We start from the raw sequence: 22,742 nt of genomic DNA on the forward strand, positions 1-22,742 counted from the left end.
GCTCTGAAGCCCACAGAAAGTTAAGTTGGAAGGCAATGGCATAGATCTTTGCATTCGGACGTTTAGGCAAGGCTGGTGATTCTTTTGTGGCTACCAATGCCAGTGATGTTAGTTTTTAGCTTCAAACACGGTTTTGACAATTATTATTCGTTTTTTTATTACCTTTCAATCTTTATATGATATTTGGTCTCCCAACGAATTTGAGTCGGCAGACCGAGCAATTCCTTAAATATTTGTCCAAGTCTGACTTGAAAGATGCTACTGGATTAACAAGGCCTAAATATTCTCTCCGAATATTGAAGTGAAGTAAAATAAACAATGAAGGAGCCCAAAAAAGAAGATTAGTAGACTTCATTGTTCGAACTAGCCTCGATACTCGAGGGCTTGAAGGTGCTCTCAAAACGCACATTAAGCCTCCACGGTCGCTAGAAATTACCCTAAACCCTGGGTTGCGGCAAAGCTCATCGATGCTTTTGAAGACGTACAGCATCAGATACCTTTCCCACCTTCTCTGAACACTGTACAGTCCGAACTTTTCTAGTCTCTCCCACTAGGAGAGTTCTCTCATTCCTATGATGTTCCTAGTGAAGCATCTTAGGACTTGTTTGACCTTTTGCAAAACTGCTGAACTCATTGGAACCCAAATGGGCAAGGCATATTCAAGATGTGGCTGAACAATCGACTCTGGATACCTTATGCCTCAATGAATTCATGCACATAAACAAGTGGAAAAAGCTACACCCCAGCTTTGAACAAATCTTCTAAGTAAACTTGAAAAGGCCAAACTCCCTGGACACCACTCTTCTGCCATCAGATTCTCTTCGCCCTCCTCTCTCCCCATCAGTGGTATTGTCGCCTCATACCCGTCAGAGGTCATCAGGATGGACAGATTTCTTTCGGCCAGTGATGCAAGCTAGTGCCAAATCAATGCTAGAGAAATGCTACTTTTTGAATAAAACAAGGGCTTAATGGTGGTCATTTGGGATCCCATTTTCAAAATCTGGTGATAGTTGGCACTTCTTACTGTGGTTTAGTTCAGGTAATTATTTGCAATATTATACTTTTAGGGAGAAATTCAAAGTAATGAAAAAAAGAAATTTGATAAAAATATAAAAACCTAAAAGTAAAGAGTTAAAAGAGTTGTATGCACCAGTTTTAGAATCAAAAAGTTCGAATTATACAACGACTGTTAATGTGAAATGCTCTGCTTGGGTGAGCAAACATAGCTATTGGATTATCCAAATAAGATATAACTTTTATCACTTGATGCATACTTGTATGCATCTTACTTTATTTGCTAAGGTAGAAGTTGCAGTATAGATTTTATCAATGAAGCTCAAAATGTGTCTTTATTTAGAATACTCTTCACTCCTTATAAAACTTGAAGTTCGAATGCTATGCTTCCCTTCAAGCTGGACAAAAAACTAGTCACAATGTCTCCAGACTCGGCAGATTAGCCCAAAATGGTATGTGAAACAGCTTCTAACTCGTTAATGGTTACATTTTCAATAAATGAAACGTTGTCACCTTTTGGTCATAATTTGAAATCTTAATTGGCACATTTATTTTTCTAACATCTGAGTACCCTGGTCCTCTACCAGACTCGAGTATGCTGCCAGTCTCAGTGAGTCCGGCAAAAAGTTGAAATATCAAAACCCGTACAAGTCGGACTTGTCCCGGACTCGCCCCAGCACTAGAAGAAAGTATATTTGTAGTAATTGGATGATTCCTGATTCCATAATTTTATCAGTAAATTGAAAATCCTAGAGGATCCTTTGTATTTTGATAACAATTGCTGGCAGCTTGACAGGGGGAATATGTTTTGTGGTAAAGAAAATTTACTTGGTCAAATAGCTAAGCTGCTACTTCTCTTCTCGTTTGTTCAAGCTCAAATACAAACTTCTGTGGAGTGTTTTTAATGAAGTCTAATAAACCTTGAGGACAAAATTGAAATTTTGCACTGACGAATGAAATTGCATTTCTTGGGGTATTATAGAATGGCTATTTATTCAATTGCGGAGGCATTCTTTGCGTGGTGTTTATAAAAGTGAGACTTGAAGAGAGTCGACAAAGTGTTGTTGACCGATCAACTTTTTGCCATCCAAACTTGATTGATTAGACTGCATGCAAAGAACGCTGCCGCTATTGAATACACAGTTTTCTTTTACAAGAACCAGTTTTCAAGGTATGGACTTCCCTTGAAAACACTTGAAGCCAAATTGCCGTTAGAGAATGTCTATTTTCTTCACGAGTGGCTGGAAACTTGGATTCCGGCCACTCGTGAAAACAACACCATGAAATAAGATTTTTAATGGTAGCGTTTGGTTTCCTCTGCGTGTAGTAGAGGGAACTTTATATCGCTGAAAACCGGTCCTTGTAAAAGAAAAAAGCAAATTCTTCTGAATTCAAGAAGGGCAGGTTCGTCAAGAGATACGCACAGCATGATGGTAGGGTATATACATATATGTAAATTTGATGGCCATCCTAAGGAAGAGACCATAGGCCTCAACTTAGGCCAGGGAAATGCAAGTCTTTGACAGATTCATTATCGACCTCTTTTTAAGTGTTTGCAATTGATGGTAAGTGTCAAGCAGGGTCGTACATTTTGCTACTAAGAAAGTTGAAATCCGGATACCGTTCTCAAGATATTTCTAGATATTTTTGTTTTTCAAATCGAGTGTCAAACAAGAGTCGTCCATTTAGGGTGCTTAATACTTAAATCTTCTTTCAGATCATCAACGAATCGATCACGAGTCGCTAAGAAGGCATTGAAGCCAGAACAAATTCTCTCGTCTTGTAATTTCGTAATGGGCCCGAGTTTTTAGTTTTAGAAGTGGAAAAAAACAAACACAAATCACATTAATCCGAAATATTTGTACTCTAACAGAGCAAGGTGTCTGCTCAATAGAAAAGATGAGCATTTAACCATTTAGCGATTGATTCCCTTTTTCCTTCAACATGGGGTTTGTCTATCAGAGACAAAGATAGGAGGAATTACTAAAGGTTTATTCAATTAGTCTTTTGAGCAACCGCGGCCACCCAACTCAACTACACCCGTAATTAGAGGTCATTAGAAATCACCTGCTCTAGAAGGCAATACAGCCTGAAAAGCGAGAGCTGATTAGAAAAATGATAATAATGATTGTGATTTTTACAAAGACCATGACGAGAATCATCAAAGCAACTATCCAGTGCTACTATACAGTACTGACGGGAGAAATGTTACAAATCACCTCATTTCATGAACATATTTAGACTTCCTGCGGAAAAAAACGAGGCGAAAGAGTAATGTTCTTGTGGCGGCAATTTAACTTGGTCGCGCCGAGATGGAACAAAAACTGTTTTTCATAAAAAGTGTGTTTAAACTAATATGTGGGCAACCCCTTTCCTAATAAGAGGTTGGTGGGAATCATAAGACGAATGATGTATAAAGAGTGGGTTTGGTCTCAATTGATTGTTTCACTGGGGCATCTTCACAATTATTTATCAATATAAACGCATTCAGGATTGGCCAAGCACAATTTTATGGTGCAATCGATCTCAGCAATGGGGTGAAAATCCAAGATTCAACAGCCACGTTATTTAATGTTCCAACTTTCAAAACTAATTACTGAAACCAATTGGGGGTCTTCAAGTTGTTTAAAACGTTTCTTGGACGTATTTCCAGCTGAGATGTGTTCAAACAAGCTTCAACACCCATAGTCAAAAGAAACATTCATACTTTTACTAGCTTCTATTCACACTTTTTCAATGCAGGCCTGAAAGTAATATTTAGCACTAACCAGTAACAATTCTCGCAATGAGAATACAGAAACCCGATCAACGCGAGGCTAGTCTACCCGCAAAAAACGGTTCTTGGGCATCGGATCTAGAATGGCCATGGCTGATAAAATTGATTGACCCGACGTTTTTTGGCGGGGCATTGATTTAGTAAACCGATATCATTATGTTTCTGAAAGGAGTCCTAACAAGATGAATAATTTGTCTCACAACATTTCAAAGCCATAAAGATCTCTCAGACCGACCAATACTATCAATTTCCAATGCTTTTCCAACCGGCTAAATTGAACGCATAAGGAGGAGAGCATCGATATTTCACGTTAAGTTCGTCCCTAAAAGTCACTATGACAACTATAAGCACTAACCCAATCTTGACCCTGTATTCCTCATTTCACCCGGACTGCCTGTGTCCGCGCTCCAATTTTCCCAAGGAAACAACTTAAAACTACTCAGCAGAGGGCGATGACCGAGGACGAGTCTAGAGCTGAAAACGAGTCGTCGAGCCTTTCAGGGCTCAGAACAGGAGACTAGAAAGCGATGAAACACCGAGGAGCAAGCAACCGAGAGGAAACCGAGACGACTGACTGACTATCTCGGTATCAACATCAGCTGCCTTGAGTCATGCTTCTCTGTAGGGTTTCGAAGTTTTACTTCATGAATTAAAAGGTACGCCAGTTGAGAAAAGTGATATCCTCTGACAAAAGACTCTTCCGAGATCGATGCTCTACTCTCACATAGCAAATCTAGCTGAATTGTAATCTACCTCTCTTTCTGAAAATAAGTCGGAAGATTATGAGTGGTGCGTTTTTGAGAGCCGGTTTTTTTTGGGCGACGATATTTTAGCGACACTGTCGATGGCGACAAAAGCACGTTGTCGTGACGTATGGAACCAAAGTCTCTTTGCAAACTTGTTTACTGCTTAGTGAAACCTCGGAATCCAAACTAGATTGGAACATGTGTTCAGTTGCCCCAGTTTTAGTGTCGAATCTTTGATAATTGTTCTTGTTAACCCCCAATTGCGTTCTAAGTGACAATGACAGTTCTTCATGATGGCCAGAAACCATCGCAATGGCTGGACCCAGCACAGTTTGGCCTATTCCGATGGGTGGTCGACTGGGCATCCGATGACCAATTTTGGTTGCCTCCCAATATCACTTGGGCCACATTGGAAGCCTCGGAAGAAGGCATGCAGTTCGCCCGGTCCTCGGATTTGAGGATTCCGATGATGGCCGCCTTTGCGGTATATTTCATTCGGATTTTTGTTCAAAATAAGGTGTTTCGTTACTTGGGTGTTTGTCTTGGGCTGAAGGATCAGCGCAGAGTAGTGCCTCCGGAAAATCCAATCTTGGAGGCAGCATTTAAGAATACCAAGCGTTTGGATCACTCCAGAATTCGAGCTCTGTCGAAAGAATCCGACATGACTGAGCGACAAGTGGAACGTTGGATCCGCCAAAGATCTTTGGTGGGCAAGTCGTCCAAGTTAGATAAGTTCTGTGAATCTGGATGGAAAGCGCTCTATTACACGCTCATGTATGCCTATAGTTGGGTGATACTATGGGACAAGCCATGGTTTTGGGACATAAAGTATTGTTGGTACAAATATCCATTCCATGACGTGAGCACCGGCATATGGCTGTACTATATGATTGAACTCTCCTTCTATTGGAGTCTACTGATATCACAATTCTTCGACGTCCAAAGATCTGACTTTTGGGAGATGTTCGCCCATCATATCGCGGCCATTCTATTACTCAGTTTGTCTTGGGCGTGTAACCTCTTTCGTGTGGGTACTCTTGTCCTGTGGGTCCATGATTGCGCTGACGTATTTCTGGAATCGGCCAAGATGTTCCGTTATCTTGGAAAGCAGAGTATTTCCGATGCTCTGTTCTATGGCTTTGCCATTTCGTGGATGGTGACCAGGCTGGGATACTTTCCAACTTGGATCTTGTACAGTATCACTGTGGAGGCTGGTCAATTTATCCAGTACTTTGGCGCATACCAAGTATTCAGTGCTCTCTTGTCGATCCTCCTGATACTCAATCTTTTCTGGGCCTATTTCATCTTCAAAGTGGCCTACCTGGCTGCATTGGCCCCAGACGGGAAGATTGAAAAAGATCTGCGAAGTGAGTCTAACAGTAGTGATTGAAAAAGTCACGTCAACCTCAATTGCCAATGATGCATGCTCTAACCTCAACACCGGAGTGTACCCCCTTCTACCGGGAAATGAAAAGACAGATCAAACATTTTTGCAAATGTTTTATACCTCATAATATATCAAAAAACAACCAGCCTAGTGAATGCAGTCAAGAGTTCTACAGAAATATATCTTTTACCCATTTTAGTCGATCGAGTTATTTCTTCTGTATCGGTCACCAGCCTCGAATCTGTCAAAAAGTTAGTCTTTTGTAGAAAAGTATGTAAAGAAAATGCAAAATTTTCGCTTCAAGTACAGCCTGGTCCACTAAAATGGAGACTCGAAGCTTCCCTTGCTCAAGTAGCCTCTTTTAAGTTAAATTTGGCATCTTGAAAAAATGCAAGATACTAAGCAATTGTCTTATTAGGTCTTATTCCAGCCCAAACAATGTATCCTCCCTAGGAAGTCGAACTCTGAAAGGACACTGAAATCTGCACCCGTCTTACCGACGGAGTTTAGAATCGCCCTTGTCCGTAAAGTCCAATTTTGAGGTCCCTAAAATGTACCCAATTTTGACTAGAACAGAACTAGCGCTCAACTAATTGTCAACACCTGCCACCTTGACCGTCATAGTCAAAAAATATAATTTCGAGTCACAACTCTTACTCTTACAGTTCTCTCTTGTTTCTGGGGTATCTAGCAAAAGTAAGCGTGAGCTACGCTTACAACCCAAAACACTGCTCTCGGTTCAAGTGAACCAGGCTGTAATCAAGCCCACTGATTGTTTCATCCCCTTGATTAAGAGTTATGTAGTTTAAACGGATCTTGACTATTTTTAAGAAAACTTTCGCCAAACTAGTTTTATGCTATCCCTCTAATCTTGGTTACGTCTTCATCCAGAGGCAAACTGAAGATGGAAAAGATTGCTCGTTCAAACAAAAGGCAATCACATATCATGGGGGCCATGACTTGCCCGTACTTACTCCTTAGTACCGCCGTTACAATCGCTCATTATGAGTCAACGTTGGGCCAAATTGCGCCATTCCTAGCAATTAGCATATGCATCTCTTGAAAATTTAAGACGTTGTTGGCCCATTCCGTCCCTATTTACTCCTCGTATCAAAGCCCGAAACCCGTCTCAATGTGCAACATGGATTTCAAAGGTGAAGTTTAAATGTAGCCAAAATTATTACGCTCATGTCGAATTTTAGCAATACTTAAACCCTTGAGCAGTCTACTTAGCTCGAGTATGGTCTCTCAAAGCTCATTGCTATCGAGCTCATGCTATTACTTACTGCCACTACACTTGGCCAATAGGTGAACGTTATGGATCATTTTCCTCATGTCGTCCACTCTCATGAGAGCGAGAGCTTTTCTAATTTACACTGAAATTCAATTGTCTTTGGGTCAATTGGGGTCAATCACCTAGTTCCCAATTATACACCATCCATTTAACGAGCTCATACGGAAATACAGTACACAAGCGCGACGCATTCGTTGTGTACAGGGTTCACTCGACAGATAGCTATGAGGCAGCAACAACAATAATCGGCAAACTTGCCAAGGCCCGAAACCACAACGCCATCGGACCATTTCTGTTTTCGACCTGCCTACCTCGACATCTCGTTTAATTTATGCCGACACGATCATCGTCATCTCAAGCATCGACTGCTTCGGAAAGGAATGGCACCGACTTCTATTGGCAGTATCGCCTTTGGAAGAATGTTAAAGCAAAGCACCTTTCCCGTTGATAGATACAAATTGCCTCAAAATTGGGCTCCGACTTAGACTGTGCTTCATGCATTGTCTGGGCGAGGGTTCTTGGTTTGAGTGGGTTCATATTGAACAAAGCCTTTTAAAGAGTGTTTAATCTCGCTCTTGAAGCGTTTCTTAATATCCAAAGGGTGGGATCTTGAGGTGTTGGAGTACCAGCAATCAATTGGGTTTTATTCAAAGTCTCTGAATTTGGGAATCATTCTTGACAATCGCTTTTCGATTCTCTTTCCATTCATACCAGAAAATAGTTTTGAGTTGAATAATGGATAAGCTGTCTTGAGTCTAGACATGTACTGGATTGTACATAAATCATGATTACACACCAGACATACTCGTTGGGGGCATACGTGTCAACCTGGTCATAAGAAATACGTCAATGAAGCAATCTATATGCATACTAATGCGTCTCTGAAATCATTGTCGACTTCAAGGTTCTTGTCCATATTTCAAATCCAACTTGGTCTTCCCTGTATCCAAAATTGAAGTTGTTGATGGCCTAGTCTGATCAGGGGTCGAGCTTTCTTCTTTCTGCTTCGTTAAGGGGAGATCCGTGATAGTATCATAAATTTATGACAACCTCGCCGGCCTCTTATGGAAATCCTCACCACTCATTTCGCAAATTAAAGATGAAAACAAAGGAACAACCAACCGCACACGCATCCTAAGGCAAAGCGAACCATATGCCTAATCTGAGCTATTCGTCGGCCACTCAACCATCCGAGACACTGTTTGAGATCTTTATTGCCATTTCTTCGGGTTTCGTAATAAGACGATCTCACAGTCCAAGACACGTTTTTGTGTGGGCCTTCATTACACGGGAAGATCGAGGCAAAGTCACTCGGAATCATCTTGGAAGAAACGAGTCATTGCCTGAGCAGAGACATCTCTTCCAATCAAGCAAGTTCTCTGAGCAACCAATCCCCTACGTGCATCCACCCATGTGAGTATTGATGGCCGTTTCTCTCATGAGAACGTGTATCAGATTCTCCCAAGTGTGAGGAGGGTGTATTTCGATCGAGCTTATTCAAGTGGAGTGGCATTACAGCTAACCAATCAGTTTCTCATTTGATGAATAGAACCCATGTTATGAGGCCCATACAGGTGTAATCCAGTGAGTGGCGGCCACGGCATCGGTGTTGTTGTTGGTATCGGGAGTACTTACAACTTCCACACACACCGCTCATATCACGAGTCAGAAGAAAAATTGATTGTCGCCCCAAGGGCCCATTTCACTTTCTCGAGGGCCACAGGATCGCTCGGGTGAAGGTGCTCAAGGTGCTGTGCACTATTCAACATTCAGAGTTCTCTTTTATGGCCGATCTGCTAACCCAACCAACCAACCAGCATCAGTATCAGCATCAGCATCCAACTGATCTGCATGAGGGTGCCAATCAAGCATCAAGCTAGCGAACGAGGGTGACTTTTTGTGGACTTTGGAATGCACGTGCTTACTCCGTCACATTGGACATACCGGAGTTACAAATGAGGGCGACTGGTTCCTGTTTTTAAAGTCTACGCACATGTATGACTTCGTCTCATTAAAGAAATATCCCCCCCCCCTCCTCCCCGGTTCGTTCTTCTCTTGTGCTTGCAAGCGTGAATATGTGCCTTTACAAGCATCAAAGGGAAGGAGTTGCCAATTGTATCAGTAATATTGATCTAGAAAGTTCCAAATCATCCCTGGGGCTCCAAAACTTAAGCTTTTCCGATCATCATCGATAGGCATCTTTCTCATCATGTTTCTGGTGCCAGGTGATGTTTACGAGCATATTTCCATTTTGGGAGGGGTCCCTTCGTTTGAATTTGTACTTCCTGCAGTACTCTGCCAATTTCTCCTCTGTCCCATGATCCGTTAACGAGTTCATTGGAACCGAGTCCAAATCGAGCTACACGTGCGTGCGGTTATGTATGCATACATAAACCAGATTCTGGAGAGACAAAGGCAGAATCGTTGAGAGCACAATTCATGAAAAGGACCCACTGCTGATCGCCCGAGGTACTAATGTTTGATTTACGTTTCTAACCAATCATAAAGGCGCAGTATTTTTTCTTGGTTCTATTCAATCTGACTTGTCATCCTTGCACACTTGTGGCCATAAACAAAATTCAAGGGTTGTTTTTTCTTGATTGGTCATCCTTGCTCAATCCGACGATTCAGTTCATTAGTCGTCAGATTGTAATTAAAGTGGATGAGAAACGAAGAATTTCTCGCTGGATCATCCCCATCGTGTTTATGAATATGGATATGGAACAAAGGCTCCCTCCATGATTAGGCTTGATGTTCAGATAATGTACGCATAATTACAAAGAAAATGCCCTCTTTCTCCCCAAAGCGGAATGTGAAGCCACATGCAATTGGCTTAATGATATTCTCCGTCGACACACATATAAGCTTTTGGGAGCTTTGTACTTCCAATTTTGAATATGTCTCATTTTACCTCAGCATCATGAAGGTTGACGTCTTTATATGGAGTTATTCATATTAGCTCGATGAAGTTGTTCCGGGCTCGGTTATTTTCTTGGCACTAAAACAGGCGCAAAATAGGCAAAACGGTCTAGTGTACGTTGAGTGAAACACGCAAACAGATCTTTCGACCAAGATGCATGGGTTTATGGGGTGCACTATCCGAACTCAAAAAAGTCACAAACCGCCCCACCCAAAGAGCTGACAAACTCCTCTGGAGGCACTTTTTATGGTTCGCACACTATCGCAGTGCAACCATCCAACCAACGAGAGAAGTCACTCGTATCTCATGGTTGAATTTGCATCTCACTATCTCTAGCTCTCATGCACTCGCCAGCTTCAGTCAGTGGTACATGCATGGTTTGTGAGTGCGTGAATGTCGTAAATACAGGGTTGCAAACCCAATTGAAGTCAAGTGACCTGTGTTACTAAGAGTGCACACACTACGCACACTCCGTGATTTCACACTCAAAAGCTTTTAGCTCGAAATTTGTCATGCCTGCCTTTGTTTTCTATGTGGAACGTTAGAACGCCACACATGATTACCGTATATCAGATCAGACGGAGGGAGGTTCGGAATCAAAAATGGTACATGGTTGATAAAAGAAGGGCTGCTGACACTCCTTAAATTTTAATCAAGGACATGAAGTTACCAGTTGTATGTAGGGGCATTATAGATATAAACACTTGGCGATTTATTGATAAACCTCGAACTCTTAGAGCCTTGATCATTCCTTTGCTATGAATTTTTCTTATTGAAACAATTTGTAGTTATGGTTCATAAAAGATTTTCAAGCAATCATCTTTTTAACCCGTCACACGTTTGAAGCGTAACAGAGTGAAGTCTTTGAAACGGGTAAGTATTTGTTCAAGAGGATCTATTACAAAAGTCAAGAAGGTAGTCAAAAAAACTGTAGCCTCGTGCCGAGCTTCGTCTTAGCTTTGTAGTATGAAATGTGCTCAATATTTAGGAAGTGGATAAACTTATTCAATTCAACACCTGTGCAAGTTGAAAATAGAAGCACTCAATGTCTCCCCCATCGAATCCTATATAAAAGACGTCCTGATGATGCTAATAAACAGTATGAAAGCTACAACCTCTGACGTGAACCTTCTTGCCAAGGAGACGAGGAAGATATTTTTACTTTACCTTTTTGATGGTGCTAAATCCCCTTTGTCTCTCATCAACCGCCTGCTGCGTTTTGCCCCCGATTCTTATGCATCTCTCTCGTTCGAGACTCTTTCGTTCTTCACGAATCTTAAACGAACCGAGACAACAGCAAGAGGCTCCAGTCTCAATTGGGCCACCATAGAGTAGGTACATACGCACATATGAGTTGCCATTCGGGATGATGACCCATAAACACCCAATCATAGGTCTGCACACTTGAAATAGGTCGCTTCCTTAGGGAATATCAGCTAAGATGGGGGATATTGGCGATTCACTGGCGAGAGGGCGGGACCTTCTTGTTACATTAGTCTTCTTTTTTTCCCTCGATGAGAGTAAAGCCACATTTAAAGTGCATTGAGGGGCTTTGAAGGGAGAAATGGGCGTGAAAAGGACCCAATTCCTGACATGAAGAAAAATGTTAGACGAATGCCAATAAACTTTCACTGGTGGGCCCAATTCTTAAAGCAGTCCAGCCCCTCCTCCTACTCAGACCATGATCGGTTCCAGAGAGAAAACCCTGGCTTGCACTTGATACATTGGTTCAAATATGCACCCAATTTGCTCGATGAATTTAATCAGAAATCCAGGAATGACATTGGATGGCTTCGAAATATCTGGCAACTGGACTATCCCAACACCGGATGACGACCTCTCGGGCAGCTTTTTGCCCTTTTGATCGAGATTTGGACATTCAAGACGTTAATCCTCGAGAACAAAAGTGCAGTTGATTCTATTTTGGATGCAACGTGAGAGGTCACTGCACCACCAACTAGTTCGTGGAGAGTGCGACTAAACAATTGACCACAGTCAACGATTAGACTTGTCCATGATTGTGCATTCGTCACCTTGTTCTCACGTCTCACTCCTTCTGGAGATCGATCTTTTGTGATCCCGTCAGAATTGACGAATTTAACTCCCCAACTCCTCGACCTTCTAATCCGCTCTTGGGCTTATGAAATGGGTGAAACCATCTTCGATTGGATTCGAGATTGGACTTGCTAGAGCTAGCTAAGCTTCAAATTGCATTTGTCTTAAAAATAGAACCATGGTTGTAGTCTTCCTGGGAGTCTCGATAGGCTTTAGCGCTAATGTGTGATATCTCTCACATGACGGGAACTTGGTCCAATCCCATCCCCCAAAGTTGACCGAGGAGAAATCAGACTATTCGTACCTAGGTAGCTAACCATGGCGGAAGGATTGCCTCGACCCACATATCCAGTGAAATGTGTCAAAAACCTGAAATGTGTTTCTTATGGAGGTTAGATTTTCTTTACTTGACTAAATATGCACTTGCTGTAAAGTGCATGGTGCTCAAACATGACTGAATCACTGAACAAAATCCACTCGGAATTGCGGCAGTTACATGTAAAGGTTCAATTGGCGAAATATCACCATTCGCATCTTGCAAATCAACCTAGCTGAAACGAAAATCCATCCCAAGAAACTTATTTTGAACCCCAAGATTTATGTTTCCGACTTTTGATCACTGTTCCAGATTCGGACAGTGTGACCACATTCTTGAGCCCTTTGGTTTTAATGAGGGTAGAAATAATACACTAATGGGCTATTTGAGACCCTGTGCAAGAATGAAAGTGCCATGGGATACACTTTTGTGACCACGCTCATGCTCGGTTGGGTAAGGTCTGGCCAGAAAGGGTGGAGAATCTCTCGGGTTTCATGGAAAGTGCACAATGTTGGTTGGCCAAAGCACATCCAGGGTAACAATTTGAGCCTGAGAAGGCAATTTGGTGATGTTCATTTTCATACCACCACCAATATGTGCATGGCCAAAGGACTATTCATACTATGTACTAGCTAAGTTTTTGAGGGTAGGAGGGTACGTGTGAGGAAGATTGAGGGATTTTTGTTTTTCTGACCATAAAGGTAATTAAGAGTGCTTTTTCCGAGATTAATGTGTAAGTCTTGAAAAGACTCTGGCAGTGAGTGAGTCCGTTAGGAATGGGAGGATAAATGCCTCATAATAATCATAGTAAGCGGACAATGATGAATTCTGGGTCAGAATTAATCGCACTTGTCATTTTTCTGAATGCCCAAGCTTATAGTGAAAGTTTAGGGTCCCCGGCCTGTTCAATAGATGCTCTTCAATGTGGAGCGTGAGAGCGTTCTAGCTATCCAACCACCAGGATACCAACCAACCATTCCAAATAAAAAAGGGACCTCGATCGATGAATGTGCCTCAAATGTTGTCCACATAACACTTAATGAGGATGGATGCCGCGGGTCCTGGGACGAAAACAAAATTGGCAATGCAGATTAAATCGCCAGTATGCCAAGACGAATCTTAAGATTTGCTCTGTCATGCCGTTTTTATGGGACCACTTGCAATCCTCGGTGTCATTGAGCGTGAACGATCGTTCAAGACAAAGGCTGCGTGCGCTGATACCCGCGTTCTCGAGCTTCATTCGCCTCCAAGATCCCGGAATGATATTCCAAAAGGACCACAAAATTGGACACTGTCAAGAGCAATTGAATTGTCATCATGCAAATTGATCTGTCTCCATTAAACTTGTCTAATGGCGCGTGCTAATATCTGCTTGCGAAATGCGAATCGCGTTGCATGCAGGGGAAGAAAAAAAAAGATTGCTGCTGATGTCCTTGAGGCCCTTTTTACCAGACTACGAATGACCACGGGAGATTCCAACCTGTCTCCTTAACATCATGGAATCCTATCAAAAGATTTTTTTCGGACTTTGGACAACCTGTGCCAACTGTCCAAAAACCATCATAATCATCTACGCTGAGCCATGTTGGATGTCATGGGCTTTTCAAAAAAAAAAAAACTTCCTGTTCGTATGCACAAAGAAGCGGGTGTTCCCTTCATAGCATCACATGAGATGATGCCCTTAATGGGATATACATGCACAGAATTACCCTAATAAATAGTTCCTGCAACATTCTTGAGATTGATGTTAGCCCGAAGGCGACGACCAAAAGGTTCTGCCAATTTATCTGATCATGGCAGAGAACACTAGATTGGCGAAATGTAATGGGGCGAATTCCAATTCTCAACCTCAAGGCAATATTAATGCGGCATTTGGATTGACAAATGACTGAGCACATTTGGAAAAAAATGTTGACGACGAGAGGCCTACGATATTATGTTGCTGGTTCATTATATTGCGATAAAAGTATTACATTTCGGAATGTTGATGACGAGATGATTGAAAAATGAGGCATTGAAAGTCTGAGCTAAAACAATCATTAAATATCTTAGACTAAGATTACTTGGCTTGTCTTAAGTACACCTTTCAAAAATGTGACATCACCCAAAAGTGCAAATTGAACTGATTCAAAGGGATTCAGGGCCGCCAAATCGTACGAAATCTCTTTAACCGATCTAGCTTTTTCTGCGTGTCCATATACTACCCGTGTATATTCACGATGCCAGGAAACATGTTCTACTCCCTTTGCTATGGCCGGACTTTTATGTTCGCAAACTCTGGGCATTAAATCAACATATTTGGATGGATGAGAGGGTATCAATCAAACCATGAGGTAGCTTCATGTGACAATTCAATCACAATCTCGTGATTAAAATATGGTTCATGCTCATTTGCAACCAAGGACCAGCTTCTCATTTTATGACCAAATCTAGTCAAGAACAAACGAAGTCGACAAGCGTGAGGACTGAGGAGAGCTCAAGCAGGAAGTAGGAGATTACTTGATATGACAAACCAGAAAATGGCAAATTTCATGCCTTAAGAATCGTACAATGGATATGAAAATTGAATGCAACCGCTTGAAGTACGGTCAGTCAGTCAGTCAGTCAGTCAGTCCATGAATCCATGCAGTACGTATGTGAGTTAAAGATTGAAACTGCCAATGTGAGTATGGGTGACATCCGTCCGGATGCATAAAGTGATGTTGGTATCAAGAATATGAACATCCATTTGCCATTGCATCGCTTCGACACGAAATCAGCAGGTGCTGTTTTGAGATGCTGGATCAAATCTTGCACATGAATTCTCAGTGACCTTTTGGTGGCTGTATTTCTCCCTTGGTGTACCACCCGGCCAAATTAATTCAGGGTCAAGAGCATGCACGGATGGATGCTGATGATGGGCCGAGCCTCAAAGTTCAAGCAATTTGCCCTCGGTACAATGTACGCCCTAGATTGAAATCCTACTGTTTCAGGTAACCTGAGTCCAAATTTGGCCTTCCCACGTCAATCAACAGGGAGATGTGGAGGTGAAATGGACGGGTATCCAACCAATGGTTCATGCAATATTCCATAGGGCACCAGCGGACTAGTGGTCCAAGCTCCAGGTGATCAATGTCAAGATAATTATAAATCATTATTTTTGAAATAAGAGAGACTTGAGAGAAAGTAATTTGAATAAAATGGGTTGAACCTGTTTTTTTTCAGCCGATTATAACAATCACGGAATGGAAACATTCGTTCGTTCCTTTTTATGGCATACTCTGGTCTCTATAATTATTGAATTCTTTCCAGTCATCCCACAGTGTTTCTTCGTTTCTGCACATTACTCTCTACAGGTTTTCAGTGTCTTGTTGATCTCCAGCTAAATCCCCGCAAGATATGCAAGAAGATTCCCATTTTTCTAACTCACAACTCTTTTTGAACCAGGTCATCGGAGCCGAATGCGAGAAATGTCATCCACTGACGAGGTTTCTTTTTAAGCCGGACCTTTCAAAAAGTGTGACGAATTCTTCATTCCGGACTAGTCATCCTGAATATCTCTTGTTCGGAGATAACACACGTTTCACCCAAAAGAAACAATCTACAACCATCATCATCAGTAGCTTCAGTTGTTTGGGGATATGACCACCAAACTGAAGAACCTTTGTTGGATTGTAACACAAAATGCCATGTAGTGGGTTAAGTGGATTGCGGTTTTTTCCAGTGAGGGATGTCCAATTCATTCAGCAATCGAATTTATGAGGCACAAACTCCACTCTTTCATTCTGAGTGCAAGGTAGGAGATGGGAAGGAGGTCGTACAGTGTGTTTGTAATAGGATGTAGTGTTGTAAATCTGCAGGTGAGACGAGTAGGAGAGTGAGTGAGTGAGTGAAGAAGTGAGTGAGTGGATGGATGATGGTTTTCCTGGTGGTGCATGCAATTTATCTGAATGAAATTCCATTTGAAAGAAACTCCTTGATGGTCTTTGTTGTTCCCTAATTTGTATTGAACGGGAAGGAGTGTCGAGGAAAAGCCTGACGAAAAGTAGTGATAAGTTGAAAGGTGATGAAAACTGATGATGCTAAGAAAGGGCACTTCAATTTTGGGCATAACAAGCCGGTCACTCGCATAACTGCTACTTAAAGACTGATGTACTGTAGTTATACCTGATAGTAGGGATACCTGAATTAAAGCCAACATTAAATTTGCCACTTGTTTTATAAAATTCCTTCCTCTACGCATTTGATGTTTCTTCCATATTTATGTACAGTATTTGATTGATCTCGAAAGGGCTTCCGCATCATCACTACTGAAAACTAAGTTTTCATACCCACCTGAAAATGCCCCTTGGGCACAATTTGCGACACCAAGGGCGCGTCATGAGAGGCGCCCGAATTCAATCCGAACCGATCTCCTGGATGGAGCAAACTCTATGCAAATCCATGAGTATGCCAAGGTGTCTTTTCAACATGTAAAACGACATTGCAACTTGGTGCATCTTCTTATCCCGCTTCAAGCGACCGCAATCTGCCAGCAATGTCATTTCGATCATCCCGCCCTTCATTCTAAAGTCAGTCAGCGGTTGTCGCTTTCCCCATAGATTTTAAACTATGAGCCAGATTGAAAGGACCAGTTTGGCATCTCTCAACCATGAAGATGGTTCAAAACCTGCGGTGAGTCCTATCTGAAGTTTGGAGACAAATCTTTGGCGAGCAACAAAGCAACGAGGGGAGAGAACGAGAGGAATGGCCGGAATGCGTAACCCCAGGAATGTCGCTTCGATTTTATGGTCAATTCAAGCGAGAATGGTTCAATTAGTTGATTCAGAACCGAGCCAGATCTTGGAAAGCGAAGCCCAATGAACGGGGAATCAACATCAGTCGAAAGATGGAAAGAGGAGACGAAGAAACTGGATGATAGCCTTTTGTTTCAGTTTAAGATGGACGGACAAGATCATGGCGATGATTGCCATCGTCTTCTGATGTACCTCTGGCTCTTGGCTGTCGTTCCATTTTAGGCTTTAATTGGAGTAGATGGCTCTCGATTACGACGAGACACAAGCAGATTCCACGACGATTCTCGATATGCCCAACTTTTTTAAGGGGTCTCCCGCTCTGGTGACTTTTTTTGTCGTCAAGTTATGATGGTAGATCTGGATCAACTGAACTAGATTTTGTAGATTTATGAGCGTTTTCGGCGTTCACCTAACTGCATAGGTAGACAGGGTAGCATTGTTTGGATGCCTTTTGATTCGTAATTGGCATTACTCGCGAGGAATCCGGTGACGGTTGTTTTTCTCTCTTCAGTCCAATTGATTGTGTTCGTTGGCAAGATTCTCGATATTGATGGGCTTGTTCTCGGTGGAGGCTCAATCAAGACCTTGATTCCCCACACACAACGGCTAAATGAATCTCTTTTCATAAGAAATTCGTCTTGGTCAAAAAAAGCCAGGTCCAATCTGCTCAGCGAACAACTAATCGAAGAGGCAAGAAGGCGCTCCGCAGGGGTAGGATCTGTCTCCTTCTCCTTTGCCTGTGCCGTGTTTGCTCAATGAGATGCGGTCTTTCTCCCTCTTATTTATTGGCTTGATCCCCATTTTGGCGACGGCGAGCCTCACCGAGTGATGTTTTATGGGCTTTGGGAATCATTTATATTGTAGAATTAATGGTCCGAGTGGCCACTCTCCATCCAAGTTCGATTACCTTGAGTGACTAAGCGAAAGCTCATACTCACTCACTCACTATCTCACTTTCTTGTCAGGACCTTTTTGGGCATTCCCTGCTAACGATTTTTCTCTAATCATAAACCATCCCCATGTCTAATTTGATAAGCCAACCTTCTTACCAAAACGTGTCATATTTCAAAAACTAGATGGATCATTCAGATTATCTCGGACATATTTCTTAGGAAAGAAAAGAAAGTGGGTAAAGTTGCATATCTGTTGGAATCGTCGCTCCGCTACCCTGCAATAAGTATTTTGGTCCGAAATCGTTGGCCAAGTTGGACTTGTCCTTTCCATATCTTGGTGAGCTATCTCCAACCATTGGATATGTATGTGTGTGTGTGTGTGTGAACTTGCCCTCGAAAGATAAGGATATGAAGATTTGGCGTTTTCCTCCCTGTCTTCTCTCAATCTTGTTTCTGGGTTGGTTGGCAAGTTCACCGCCATCTTGAGGTTCTAGACCACCCTCAAAGGGATTTCTTGTGGGTGAAAAAAGCAAGGGAGAGAGAAATTTAGAGGCCAAGGCGGATGTACGGAGACCACCCTCAAAGGGATTTCTTGTGGGTGAAAAAAGCAAGGGAGAGAGAAATTTAGAAATTCATAGAATCTCAAAGGCACTGTCGCCAATGGAGAGGAATTTTCAATCTCATTCAGAGCCGCGGATATTAGGTGCAATTTGGCCCCAAATCAAATTCAAATTCCTGGCGAGATTAACTCTTCCACAATGCAACTCCAATCATGCTCCTCGAGGTATTAGGTCTGTTTCGATCGGCAGGACAAAATGGACAATGGACCGGGTGGTGGTGCATTTTCTTGTTCTCCAATCAGTTGAGCCTTGTTGTTCATCCAAGCTTGTTGTCCCTGTTAGCTTGGGCCGTGTTTTGCTCCAGGGACCACTTCTCAATCTCATTTTCATTTCATTGTATTTCTCTTCAACCCCCGAGAATTGACTTCTTTTTCTCTCTCGCTCTCTCTGTGTCTCATTCACTCGCTTACTCACTCTCTCTCTATCTCTCTCCCTCTCTCTGTGTATTGGCTTGCTTTTCGGGTCTCTCAACGGGGTGTCGTTTTCGGGGTTCTCTACTGAGTTTGTTGGGGGCCATTGGCACATTTGAGCAGGCGGCCACTTCACAGAAAATAATGTAATAGACTGGATGGAAGTCGAGTGCGGGAGCCCATTTCTCTTCTTCTTCTTCGTCTCCTTCTCCGTCCCGTTCTTCCAGACTGGTCCCACTGGCAACTTCGGTTTCAGCGGGAGGGCGCCATCATGCATCTCTTTCTCCCCACACCACTCACTCTCATCCTCGAATGGTTCATGGTTCTTTGGTGTATTGGCTAAAAAGAAGCAGAAAATACCTGAGCAATCCACCGCGTGGAAATAGTCTGGCGCTCCTCCTGCCTTACTAACTTACACACTCGTTCATTTGTTCGATGGGTCGGTGGGTCGCTCGGTCGGTCGCTCCTTGATCGCGGTCCGTGGGATCCCTTCCCTCAGTTGTGTTTTGGTCTTTGTAGAGTTGAGACCCCTCGCTGTTTTGCCCAATGTGAGTTACAAAAGGCAGTTCCCAGAGCAGTTTGAACGTGGTTTGTGGAGCATATTGACTTGGAAACGAGGCTATTGAGACTGCAGACTCGGTGCATTCTAATTGACTCGTTATGTGAAGGTTTACACCGTCCAAGGTAAGGCGCTATTGGTCATCTTTTATTATTTATAGGCGTTATTAAAATTGAGGACACATCGTACTTGATACCAAAAAGAAAATCTAAACTTTATCACATGAACCTCGTTTCAAATACCACGGTGAGATGCAAAATCCCTACAAATTGCACCAGTCATTAGTACTGATCAAGTCAAGATGAGTTTCCCAGAGTAGGGGCCAAGTTGATTATCTGGCAATCAAGGTGGATGAAACTGCAATTTTGCCCTCAAATGTTCATCCTGCATCTTGGGAACCTTCTTTGAGCCATGATGATGGAAACGAAAGGCTCCTATTTCCAGTACCCACCACCTTCAGTGATTTCCTACTTGATGAATCCCAAGCAAACACGTCGAACGACGACTCATGAACCCCTTTTAAAAGCAAATGTTTGTGTCCGTTGAAGTGAAGAGCAGCGAGCTCGAGATCTCTCGAGTGTCACATTGTCCACAATTTTCTCCACTCTCGACATTGTGAGCTAATCTCTACGTTTTCTTTTCCAGATCCATCACCACGACGAACGTGGAAAAGCGAGATAGAGCACCATCCAAAAGAGCGAAACCATGTTTGCCTTCATGGAATGTGTTTGCATTCCATCACCTACGAGCAAACCACTCCTAGAAATGGCTGATACATCTACAAGCCACGTAAATTTGATCCGCAGACCTTCATCCAGGATTCGGACGACCCAATCTCCAAAGACAACATGGATTGTGATGCTCTTCTTGCTGAGTTTTGTATGCAGCGCCTTCAGCACGGCCACGTCGCAAATCCATACCATTCATTGGAATACTTCCAATCCCATGTTTCGAACCCCATCGAATAATGTGATCGAGATCAACAGTGGCAACCACCCTTGGGAGTACGATCAAGTGAACATAGTGTGTCCAGTTTACAAACCAGGCGTGCCGATCGAACAGCAAGAGCAATACATCATCTACAGTGTCTCCAAAGAGGAGTACGATTCTTGCCGAATCACGCAAGCCACGCCCAAGATCGTGGCTCTGTGCAATCGGCCCCACGAGCTGATGTATTTCACCATCACTTTTCGCTCGTTCACGCCCACTCCGGGTGGACTGGAGTTCCATCCTGGTCACGACTACTACTTCATCTCTACCTCTTCCAAGAACGACCTCCATCGTCGCGTCGGAGGCGGATGTAGCTCAAGTAATATGAAAGTCATCTTCCGAGTGGCTCCTTCTCAACAACAGGAATCTCCAGCCGTCAGTGAGCCCGAGTCGAATGCCATCGACCACAGCTCGAATGCTTTGAGGTCTGAAGAGGGGCCCAAACAGTTTCCCTGGAGCCAGGAGAGCGACTTCAGACGCTCTTTCTCCTACTACTATCCGTCTCAAGAGATCGACGAGTCTCGTCAACACTTCCGTCAATCCAAGAAGAGCATGGATTACGCGGTGGATCATCCGGATAACCATGCCACGGATGACACCACTTCCCGGCGTCGACAAGCGGAGGCCATGCATTCCTCCGCGTTGTCAGTTCATGTGCCATATTGGATCGTGACACTTCTGTCCACCATGTTTGGCATCGCTCTCAGAAAAGTGCATTGTGGCCATTGAAACGTCAACGCCTTTTTCCGCTCGTGCCCTGTGATAGTCTGCAAGCTGTGATATCTCTTTTATGGTTTCTCCATTCATTTTGTCAAAACATCCAATTGAAAATATAAACCTAAAAACATTGATGGTCATTCATAGCAGTTCTTTTGGAAGCTAGTTGAGAAAGAGTGTTCTAGGTTGTTCTATTTGAGTGTGTGGTTTCCTAGTCTTTTGACAACCACCTATTCCAGTGTCATAAACGTATGCAAAAGAATGTCAAAATACCTCAGAATTTGGTCAGAGGTCAGCCAACCGTAAAATGTCAAGATGCGTTCCCAAGCCTTGTAAATACTTGCATTGTTCAACCAAAAACTGCTGTCAAGCTCTAAAAACATCTTGTCCTGCTCTAATTGTCGATGGTCAGTCCAGAAAGAGTCTCCATTGAGTCAGTTTCGTCGGTTCAAAAAAAAAAAAAAGATCCATTCTCATCCTTCTTCGCTCAGCCTCTTGGACGTTCTCAGAAATCAGCCCAAGAACGACCGATTGAACCATTAACCCTAGGAATGCTTAGTGCATGACTTTGGTCGAGATGTTCAAGCAAGTCAAGGAAGGCACAGACTGACTTGGTCGGTCCCATTTTCCAGCTTCATAACTAAGGGAGAGAGGCACGTCGTCGTCTTACCATTGACACTGTCAGCATGAGGCCTCAAAGAACAATAGCGCCATCAAATGGTGCCCCGCCTCTAACTTTGGGCACGCCCATTTTGCTCCTAATTACAGAGCCGTCATGTTGGCCCTTTCACAAATGCCCTGTAGTGGATTCTGACATCACTTAATGCACTCATTGTGCCGTTTTGAAACTTCAACAGACCCGTTCGTCGAGCAACTGAAAGTGTTGAACGCACTGTTCAAAACTTGAACCAACAGGAATGGAGTCGAATGATCAGCTTGAATGATTTTGGCAATGATGTTCGCATGATTTTTGACAGTGCCATCGATGAGAGTATTGAGTGGTAATGTACTCCCGACACTTTGTTGCCTATTCAAAGCGACTTAAAATGGTTCTTTTCAAAGTCGAAAATGCGAGAAAAATGGACTTATTCAATCCTCGAGGTCCAATTGAAGTCGCTTTCATGGATGGACAGAGTGGACTCGGGTGAAGCCGGGTGTCAAGAATGCGAGAGCGCAATTAAGTGTTTCAAAACAATTTCATGGTCGCTTCGCTAAAAATGTCACCCTCCATTTGAGGAATGATGATCGTGCTTGAACAAGCTATTCTTCA

At 42.9% G+C, this 22,742-nt stretch overlaps 2 protein-coding genes across 3 annotated transcripts; both read left to right on the forward strand.

The window, feature by feature from the left end:
- Nucleotides 1-4,153: 4,153 nt before the first annotated feature.
- Nucleotides 4,154-21,604, forward strand: LOC131886838 (ephrin-B1-like). 2 transcript variants are annotated; one of them, XM_059235256.1, is made up of 3 exons: nucleotides 4,154-4,446; nucleotides 15,481-15,612; nucleotides 20,411-21,604. In XM_059235256.1, exon 3 carries the CDS (start codon nucleotides 20,471-20,473, stop codon nucleotides 21,482-21,484), a length of 1,014 nt encoding a protein of 337 aa, XP_059091239.1. In that variant the 5' UTR covers nucleotides 4,154-4,446; nucleotides 15,481-15,612; nucleotides 20,411-20,470; the 3' UTR covers nucleotides 21,485-21,604. The 2 variants fall into 2 exon arrangements, with proteins under 2 accessions (XP_059091239.1, XP_059091238.1); XM_059235255.1 differs by lacking the exons at nucleotides 4,154-4,446; nucleotides 15,481-15,612 and adding an exon at nucleotides 19,665-19,890.
- On the forward strand, nucleotides 4,597-6,121 carry LOC131886837 (ceramide synthase 6-like). Its single transcript, XM_059235253.1, has one exon. The coding sequence runs from the start codon at nucleotides 4,814-4,816 to the stop codon at nucleotides 5,924-5,926; it is 1,113 nt and encodes a 370-aa protein (XP_059091236.1). The 5' UTR covers nucleotides 4,597-4,813; the 3' UTR covers nucleotides 5,927-6,121.
- Nucleotides 21,605-22,742: the final 1,138 nt, after the last annotated feature.

The sequence above is a fragment of the Tigriopus californicus genome, chromosome 9, assembly GCF_007210705.1.
Source record: "Tigriopus californicus strain San Diego chromosome 9, Tcal_SD_v2.1, whole genome shotgun sequence".
Lineage (NCBI taxonomy): Eukaryota > Metazoa > Arthropoda > Copepoda > Harpacticoida > Harpacticidae > Tigriopus > Tigriopus californicus.